Source organism: Triticum urartu, unplaced genomic scaffold (genome assembly GCF_003073215.2).
Source record: "Triticum urartu cultivar G1812 unplaced genomic scaffold, Tu2.1 TuUngrouped_contig_5543, whole genome shotgun sequence".
NCBI classification, from domain to species: Eukaryota; Viridiplantae; Streptophyta; class Magnoliopsida; order Poales; family Poaceae; genus Triticum; species Triticum urartu.
This window is the reverse complement of record NW_024116227.1, coordinates 1-10,063: the sequence shown is the minus strand read 5'-3', so window position 1 is coordinate 10,063 and position 10,063 is coordinate 1. Positions and strand designations below refer to the sequence as shown.

Genomic DNA, 10,063 nt, shown 5'->3' with positions numbered 1-10,063 from the left:
TGCTGACTGGTTTTGGACCATGAATTTGGACCATCTATTGGAGTTGCTTTTTTGGACCATGAATTTGGACCATCTGTTGGAGTTGGCCTTTTTTCAGAGCTCCAAAACGCATTTTTTGGCGGTCCAAAATTTTACATCTCCGGTTTTGGACCGTCAAAATTTGGACCATCTATTGAAGATGCTCTAAGGTTACCCGAAGCATTCCACCTGGCAGGAAAAGGAACACTATTTTTTTTTGAAGTAGTAGAGGGACAGGGGCGTTTTGGTGCCCAAGCCCAGCTACTCTCGATATCTTCGCCCTCCGTTCCGAGCTCGGGATGCGGGAAAATCGGTCTAGCGTGTCAGCCGTGTTTTTTGGAAAATAGGTTTGGAAGTTGGAATACCGTACGATACAGTGCGGCGTACGTGGGCCCTGCGCGTACTGCTATGACGGGGGGCGCGGGTGTAGGCTGGGCCGTAGACCAGACGTTAGTGTTTTTTCTGATCCATGGATCAGATAAGGGCGATGAGGAAAGGGAAGCTGTCTGTCCGGTAGGGTTCCGTCACCCCTGCGTGTCGTTTGTTCTGCAAACCCCTGGCCTCGCCCCTCCCCCAGCCTACATTGCCATGTGTTTGCCAGGTTCCCACTTCTTGAGGAGTTCGCGGATAGCCGGGAGCAACCAGATCGGGTTCCTCTGGTGGTGGTGGCGAACAACGGGGCAAGGGTTGATGTACCTGCAGGTTCCAATGCTGATTCTGGTTGTGGGCAGCAGATTGGATGCGAGGGCAGCACTCCTGCGCTTGCTGGCGTTCGACGACGATCGGATTCATCCCCGACAAGGCCTGCACAGTGAACTGACAGAGTCAACCCCCAGGTGCCTTGTTGGATGAAAAGGTATGAAAACAATGATTCGCACGCGCCAATGAAAACAATGATTCACGCGGGGGGGGAAAATTCAGACATGAGGAAGATGATTTCTGGTATGGTTCAGAAAGTATAGTGTTTAGTAGATGAATTTCGACAGCTGAACCATATGCATTAATTGGATGTTCAAAAATCGTATCACTGTTTTGAATGACCACATTATCCGCGGTAGCATAATTGTTGTACATAAAAACATCCATTAAGGAAGAAAGGGTAAAAAAAATTGAACAAAGTATTGCCTGTCCCGTTATTTGGCAGATTAAGGTTGGGGAGTATGCCACCAGACCGGACACCGTGTCCATCCCGAATTAGTGCTATGGAGCAGTTGATTCGCAAATACGCAGAGGAACCAACTAAAAGTGTGATAAGACCTGAATTTGGCTTTAGCCAATCCGGAGCTGTTTGAAGGTTAGCTGTGATTTTTGACAAAGCTTATCTGGTTCTCTTGTGACATGGACGCACTAAACAGTTTGTGTTGCCGTTCAGGCATGTTTGAGCATACAAAGGCGTCACTGACTACGCTTGGTGTGGAAGGTGACGTTGCGGGTAAGTACATTTACATCAAACACATTTACATGTGTGAAACCGAGATACCTTTGGCTACAAGATTGATGTTGGTCAACTTGCTCCGATTTGATAATGCCAGGAGATGCCCCCCGTGGATTTGGAGGCAATTTCTGCAGAGCTGGGAACAGGGAATTCGTCGAGGCGTGACTGGGGGAGAAGTACCCCACATCGATTGGGCTGTGCCAAGTGGAACCTTCTGAACATGACATTGGCAAGTTCTACCTCAGCATGATAGGGTGCGGCGAGAACATTCTAAAGAAGTAAGAATAACATAATCACACACCATACCCAAGCGTGTATTCTTTTGTAAATACCACCCTTGACTTGCTTATCTGGGAACCCGAAAAAATGTACAGGAAATGGTTCAAGCATTATCATCCAATACTAGCAGTGGGTTCTGGTCAAGACCTGAAGGATGAGCTAACCCCTGGTGGCGAATTGACACTGAATTTGTGGAGATGCATACAACGGATGCTAAGCGAGAAGGAGATCATGTACAGAGGGTAGTTAGATAGATTCAGAGGGATATTCGACCCTCATTTTGTGGTACACGTCATTGCTTAATTGCAGATTGTGACTGTTATGTTGCTGTATATTTTTAAAATCATGATGGTTTTGTACATGGTCTGGGTGCAGGTGGAGCTTTGTAAGGATGGTGAAGCTAAAGACTGGGAGTACATCTACATGATGATGGACTGTAAAAAGATGGGCTACAGAATCGACTGGCTTAAAAAGGTACGCGAAATGTCTTCAGAATAATACCCAACACTTTGTCGGTAGATGTGGAGGTTTAATAGGGAAGCCATGATAGGGTGCGGCAATAACATTCGAAAGTAGATTGTAAGTTTGGGGACCTATGGACATGCGTTGTTTTAATTATGTGGACCTGTACTTAAGTATGTGGAACTGGGTGAACTACGGTGGTGTTTGGTTCTCTAGTTCTAGGACTTTTTTTAGTCCCAACTAAAAAGTCCCTAGTCCCTAAAAAACCCCTTCCTGTTTGTTTCCAGAGACTAAAAAGTCCCTAGTCCCTTTCTAGAGGTTATTAAATGACCATGTTGCCCCTACTATAGAAAAATAACAATCAAACAACACTATGGGGTGGTGGGCCAATGGATGCATGGAGGGGTATTGTTGGAAAAATCTCAAAAAGATTCTTCTTGAGAGTCTTCTTCATTTAGTCCCAAATGCCTAGTTTAGTCCCTGAAAAGTCCCTCCTGTTTGATAAAAAAGTCTCTAAGAGAGACTTTTTATAGTCCCTACACAAAAAAGTCCCTGGAAACAAACACCCCCTACGTCGAGGTAGGAAGTTGTGATGACTGAACTATTTGCTTGGAAAGTGTTGTGTGGGACGAACTGAACTATTAGTGGCAAAATTAGACAGTGCTTGTGCGTGCATGAATTTAGGTAGTACGTATAGCTCTGGAAAGGAAAAAAGGCACATGTGTCTCGGCCAGAATGGTTGTTGGGTGTTCGCAAACAATTTCTGGATGGGAATACTTTGTTTTTGCCACTCTAGTTTTTGCCAACTTTGCTTATGCCACTCTAGAATTTGACATCTCACTTTTGCCACTCTTAGCTTTTGACAATACATCACAAATGCCATTTCGTGGCAAAAACGATAATTTTTCATTTCACTTTTGCCACTCTTAGCTTTTGACATGTATGACAATTGCCACTCTAAATTTTTTGCTTTTGCCACAGAATGGCAAGTGATATATTGTCAAAAGCTAAGAGTGGCAAAAGTGAAATGTCAAATTCTAGAGTGACATAAGCAAAATTGGCAAAAACTAGAGTGGCAAAAACAAACTTTTCCCTTTCTGGATTGTATATTCGTGCATGCAAAAAGTTTTTTTTTGTTCAAAGCGGGCTCGAGCATTGGCAGTTGAGGCATAAGCAAAAGGAACAAAAATGTTTTGGAAGAAATAAATATACCTGGTTCGGGACAAAATGTGTTTAGGGGATTATAGATTTGAACGAAAAGAGAATTGACAACATATCTATGACTAAGAGCCTGTTCGGCAGTCATCTAGCTTCTCAAAATACGGGAGCCGACAGAGCGCTACTTTGACGACTCTAGAAAAATAGGCTACGGCGCCGCTCCGCTCCGGCCGCTCCAGGAGCTGAGCCGTGGAGCGGAGAGCTGCCGAACAGGGCCTAAGAGTTCATGAAGAAGGGGGTTGTGACTGACTCGCGTTCTCCTTTGAAGCAGTAAGCTGCGATATGAATTTAAAGTTTTTGTTATGAGGACTCGGTGCACCCACGTAAACGCTGGTGGCACGGATGAGATAATCAGTGACCTGATGAGAAGCAGATACGGGGATGGGGGAAAATTGAGCAGCTGGGTGTGTTAAGTAGAGGGGGGCGTGAGCTGGTAGATGCATTTATGAGGGGGGGGTGGCCGGTGGGCATTTGTGCAGCTGTCGGCGTGAGACGGCTCGGGTGGGCTCAGGAAATAGGATGAGTCGTGCGCCCTGATTCTGGTCCGGACGCACAGTGTTTCGCCCGTGACAATCAATGTGTCCTCTGTCGATCCTATTTCTAAAGGAATACGGTGACAAAATACAGCTCTAGGCGTGCATCCCTAGGCGAACGGAAGGTCACGATATCGGGATCATCTAAGCCTGTGCTCAGAAACTGATTTTCGGTAGTAGAGATTCTTCTCTTCTCCCTCTCTTTTCGATTCACTAGAAATAGGAAACCCATACCTACTAATAATAAATAAAAGAAATTGTCACAATATTTTGCAGAAAACCTCCTCATGTTTTTGAGAACAAACACGCAGACCATAAAAGGGTTCATACTATACTATAGGGGTTTTTCTTTTGGGCATGCGCTTGATTCGCTCGGCCTTCGGGCACACGTAGTTGCATTTTTTTTTCTACGGGCCATGAGGCAGGCAAGTGGTTCGCTCAGTTGAGCGTGTCCGAAAAATATATTTGTGGTGTGAGATTTTTGCAACCGTGGATCGAACGATGGTCTCCTCGATGCTACTCCCTCCGTTCCGAATTACTTGTCGCAGGTATCAATGTATCTAGATGTATTTTAGTTCTAGATACATCCATTTCTATGATGAGTAATTTTGATCGGAGAGTAGGTTGCACTACATACCACTAGGTCATAGACAGGTTCATGTTAACTGGCAGGGCGCGAACAAGTTGAGGTAGAAAAGAGCTGGGTTTTTCAATGGTTTTTCATATTTGTTTGTTTTTGTTTTTTACCGGGTTTCTTCGTTTTTTTTCTCTATTTGTTTTTTCAATTCTTTCTTTTCTCTTTGGTTTTCTTGTTTCTTTTTTGGTCCTCACTGGGTTTTCTTTCTTTATTTCTTTTTTCCTTCTGTTTTGTTTGTTTCATTCTCGTTTTTCATTGATTTTCTCTTGATTTTTACTGTTTTTAATACACATTGTTGGTATATATCTAATACATGTTTAATATTTTTTAAACACAAGATTAATTTTTTTTAATATGTGGTCAATATTTATTCTATACACATTTTAAAAAAATCAAATGCTCGATTAAGATTTTACAAATACAAGATTAACATTTTTTAATACATGGTCAACATTTTTGCTATACATATTTAATATTTTTCAAATTCTTGATTAACACTTCTCAAATAAAAGTTTACCAATGTTTAATTTAAATGGTCGCCATTTTTTCTAACATTTTTCAAATGCTTGATTAGCATTTTTCAAATACAGTTTAATATTTTTTAATACATCATCAACATTTTTCTATACACATTTAATATTTTCAAATACAAGTTTAAACTTTTTTTAATACACCATCCACATTTTTTATATACATTTAACATTTTTCAAATACTTGGTTAACTTTTTTTTTTCAAATATGCTTGGATTAACATATTCTTAAATACATGCTCAAATTTTTGGACACATATTGATTTTTTTTCTATACATTTTTCGTATATACATTTAACATTTTTATTGAAATGTTGTATGTAATGCGTTATTTGTAATATATTAATTTAATATATTTTGAACTATAAGAGTAGGACGTTGCACGAATTTCTTTGGGTATTACTCCCTCCGTTCCTAAATATAGGTCTTTCTAGAGATTTCAACAAGTGACTACATACGGAGCAAAATGAGTGAATCTACACTCTAAAATATGTCTATATACATCTGTATTTATAGTTCTTCTAAAATCTCTAAAACGACTTATATTTAGAAACGGAGGAAGTAAATCGCATTAAACATGCAGATTGTGGGTTGCCGGCATAGTTTTTTTTTTTTTGAGGATGGTTACCGGCATAGTTAGGGGAGGACATTGCCGCACAAATCTGTCTAAAGGAAACAAGGGCACCGATGCGTACTTACATGTCATAGATTTCCCTAAAAAACATATCACGGGTGTTGGGATTAATTCAGACTATAAATAATCATTGTTGGGATAGGCCCTTAAGCAAAGAAAATTGTAGATATCAAAGTTTTTTTTTTAAAAATTAACCTTTGTTCTGGTGACCACGTGGATAATTAGAATCAGATGAGGTAAGGTTTTGTAGATGTTTACAATGTGAGGCAAAAAAGATAAAAACATTTCTTTCTCTCTCTCTCTCTCAAGATAATTATAGTCCCATTGATCAAGCATCGCCACTCATCATAATTAGAGCCGCATTGATCATACAGGGTCGGTAAACCGAAATATCTTGGTGGCCTTGGTGTGATTGCCTTGAGAAAATAAGGGATCGCGTTGCAACTGCATTCGGAGTGGCTCAAGCGTACAAATGATGCTAGACCTTGGCAGGGTTAAAACTTCTCAAGTGACCCTCAAGTTCAGTCTGCATTCAATAGGTTGGTGCACTGGCAGATGGGTCCTGGTGAGTGGTGACAAAGTGCTTTTCTGGAAAGATAGGTGGATTAAGGAGCCCGTGTTGGGGAATTTGCTACCCTGGTCTTGGCGCGAGTGAAAACGCAAGTGGTCAACAGACGGCTGGCCAAAGACGGGCGGATAATGCATAATTGGACTTTGGACATTGGGGGTGAGTAGTCTACGAAAGGTCTAGTCTAGTTCATTAATCTGCGGGAGCGGTTGTTGGGTATGCATCATTCTCCTGGCCGCAAGACATGGCAATTTGAAAATGGAGTGACATTGGACAGTACTCTGCGACCTCTACTTATCACATGCTCTGTGAGTGGCTCCATTTGTTTCCTCTGCACTATGATGATATGGCGTTGTTGGGCACCCCTATCCTGCAAAATTTTCCTTTGGCTGGCTCTCCAATACCCCTCTGGACGTCTCATAGGAGATTGCGACACGGCTTGCAAGACCAAAAATTTGTCTGTTTCCTTTGTGATCAAGAAGAAGGCACTGTGGATCGTATCCTCCTTCAATGTGTGTTCTCTTGGTAGGTCTGGCACCTATGTTTCGCAAGGGCAAAGATCACTATTTAGATTCCTACGGTGACAAATCGGCTTGAACCTTGGCGGGCAGCCAGTAGGAAGCTTTTTCTGAAGATCTATCGTAGAGGTTTTGACACTATGGTTGCTCTTGTGTGCTGGGGCTTATGGAAACAATGGAACAGAAAGTCTTCGGAAGGAGAGATATCTTCAATGAGTGGGAGCTTGCGTCTCTTATTTTCCAAGAGCTCAAACTTTGGGCTATTACGGGGAAGAAATGAGTGCTACCATTCTGTTAATAGCCGACTAGATCTGTAGGATTGGTGTGTTCTTTCTAGCTTGCCTTGGGTGTTCTGCTAGACAGTGTGTAATCTCTTATAATTAATCTCTACCTTCTACTCCCTCCGTTCCTAAATATTTGTCTTTCTAGACATTTTGAATGACTACTACATACGGATGTATCTAGACATGTTTTAGAGTGTAGATTCACTCATTTTGCTCTGTATGTAGTCACTTGTTAAAATGCCTAGAAAGACAAGTATTTAGGAACGGAGGGAGTATAAAGTTATGGTATGCCTTTGTCGTACTCTTGAAAAACGGTGAAATTTGCTCTCATTTGCTCAACAATTTGGAGGACCATATCTATCCATATGATATTATCAAACAACATTTGCTGACTTTCGTAACATTATAAGCTGGCATCCAATGATGACATTGTCAAATGCCGATTTACGCATGTTAGACAGACTTCCTCACACTCTGTAAGCATTTGGCACCGAACGGTTTCACCGTCTTTCCAATTGTGCTTAATTAGATGGCTCGAGAAAACCTGTTACTCCACGTATAAATAAATGTGGTGGAATGCGCTGTATACTCACCATTAATGGATATGCTTATTCAAACCAAGGCATTCAGTATCAAGGTGTTCTCCACTGCCCACTGGGTGGACTGGGCCTTGACAAGCCTCATGTGGCAGCCGGATTTCACTGTGCTCTCTGTACACGCCCAGTTTCTTCTTAACACAGTACAATCATAAATGCCACATACATTTCTGAGAGAAAAAATTCCGTAAATATACAGAAGATATGCTGTTATGCACTATCTAACATCTACAAAATTCTAAATCTATTTTTCTTGCAGGGTAAAAGGACTCTATTATTTCAAACCAAAACTTGATATGCTGTTCGAAAAAGAAAAGATAAAAGTTATATTGAGCCAAATCGAATATACACACACTTATATACAGACTTCGATGCATTTCAAATCCATGTACGTCTTCTTCGTTGCTCTGTACAGGTTCCAAGTGGATCTCACAACAACAAAAGCTCAAACATCACAAAAGAATGCTAGTATGACTGAGGATTGGTTAGTATCATATTCAATCTTTTCTACAACACGCACAGCACCAGAGATATTCATATCCTGAAGCTGGCTACCTAGCGGAGTTCTAACTTAATCAGTGATAGTGACGCGCTGTCTCCTTGTTTTCCCATTTCTGATTTCGACTGGAACCTCTTGCTGCTGCTGCTGCTGTGACGACCGCCGGCGACCAGCTGCGGCGACGCTCTCGTCACCTGCGACCGCATTCCGCCCGCCGAACAGCCCGTCTATCATGGTGATCACGTCCCCCGGCGGCAGTCTGGCCACAGCGCCCTGCCGCCGGTAGAAAAGCCTGTACATCGGCACCACGGCCTCCTTCGCCGCCGCTCTCAGCGCCACCCCCATCTCCTCGTCCGCCGCCACCCACCTCTCTTGCATCGCCACCATCTGCACCACCGCCTCCTCCACCGCGCCGCCGCGAAGCACCTTGCTCCCCCACGCCGCGCGCATGTACACGTCAACGTACCCGCGCGCCTTGGCCCTCTGCGCCTCCGCCCACTCCTCCCCGAGGATCCGCTCCAGCTTCGTGCCGCCGCCCACCTTCTTGGCCACGTAGTGCGTGTTGTTCGCCAGGAACAGGTAGCTCAGCGCTGGTTCCCGGTAGCTCCCGGCCTTGGCGTCCAGCTTCCGTAGCAGCACATGCACGAGCCAGCCGATGGGGTTCGACCACACGCTCAACGCCGACGAGGACGACGACGACGACGAGAGATCCGACGACGAGCCCATGCTGCCAGAGGCGAGGGATGACGTGTCCGTCAACTGCTCTGGTCCTACTCCGACTCCTTGCTGGTAGAAGTATATGTGAGCCAGCGCGTTCTCGTAGTCGGCGAGGAAGCTGAGATAGTTCATGACGTAGCGGGTGAGCGGGTGCACTGCGCCGCCGGGCACCGTGCCCTTGGACGGCTCTTTCTCGATGGCTGCCTCGAAGCTGGCCACCATGCTCCGGACCGCCTCGCTGACCTTGGTCGTCACGAGGGTGACGGCGCGGGAAGTGACCTCCGACTTTTCCCCGAACGCGGAGACGATGGCCGGGAGTACGGTCTCGGTGAGCGCGTCGTGGACGTCGAGCACGCGGAACAGACGCTCCGGCGCGCGCCGCGCCCGCCCGACGGCAGCCTCGGCGACCGCTAGGATGTTGGTGGCGTGATCGTCCGCGATGGCTCCGAACACCGCGTCGCCGACTCCCTCGTTGTCGGCGACGAAGACGCGGTCGCAGAGCTCCCGCTCGGCTGAGAAGACGGACGTGAAGGCGACGCGCGCGCCGGCGAGCCAGGACTGTATCTTGGCGTCGACCTGCTCCCAGGAGAGCTTATGGACCTGCGCGTGCTGCGGAGACAGTGAGAAGCCGTGCAGGCGCTGCAGGTTGGCGTTGACCGCCGCGCGTCGGCGCGCCTTGAAGATGGATACGCACTCCTTGCCGTACCCGGCGGCCATCATGGCCTCCGCGACCACGCGAAGGTGAGCACAGGCGTCTACCAGGCTTTGGTCATCCTCTTGCTCGTCGTCATCATCAGCATCATCATCATCATCTTGGCGGAAGTGGAGGACGGCGGGGAGGGAGGTGAGGAGCAGCTGGAGCTCGCGCTGGAGCCTCCGCATGGCGGTGTCGAGGAGCTCCTGCGCGTGGATGAGGCCATGCCCCCCGGCGTGGAGGGCGTCGGCGGCGGTGGCGGCGCCAGAGGCGTAGAAGAGCATGGCTCGGTGGAGGTCCTTGGCGGCGCGCAGGAAGGCGTCGACCTCGTCCGGGGTGGAGTCGAGGAAGAGTTGCCACCCTGGTTAGCCAGTCATCTTATATGTGAATTATATCATGCCATCATTTTTTTATTACGTGTTAAATTTGTCAACAATTTTA

General features: G+C 45.6%; 1 protein-coding gene and 1 long non-coding RNA gene across 2 annotated transcripts; one reads left to right on the top strand and one right to left on the bottom strand.

Annotated features, from left to right (window-relative positions):
* The first annotated feature begins 602 nt into the window (after nt 1-602).
* On the top strand, nt 603-7,455 carry LOC125529352. Its single transcript, XR_007292611.1, has 7 exons — nt 603-874; nt 1,163-1,312; nt 1,391-1,450; nt 1,551-1,731; nt 1,828-2,017; nt 2,108-2,206; nt 6,121-7,455. It is a non-coding gene; the product is annotated as an uncharacterized LOC125529352 (long non-coding RNA).
* A 563-nt stretch (nt 7,456-8,018) lies between these two features.
* On the bottom strand, nt 8,019-9,975 carry LOC125529351 (exocyst complex component EXO70H1-like; the record flags this gene model as incomplete). Its single annotated transcript, XM_048693764.1, is given in 1 exon segment — nt 8,019-9,975. A coding segment is annotated over 1 exon segment (1,692 nt), but the record flags the coding sequence as incomplete, so codon positions are not given.
* Between the last annotated feature and the right edge of the window lie 88 nt (nt 9,976-10,063).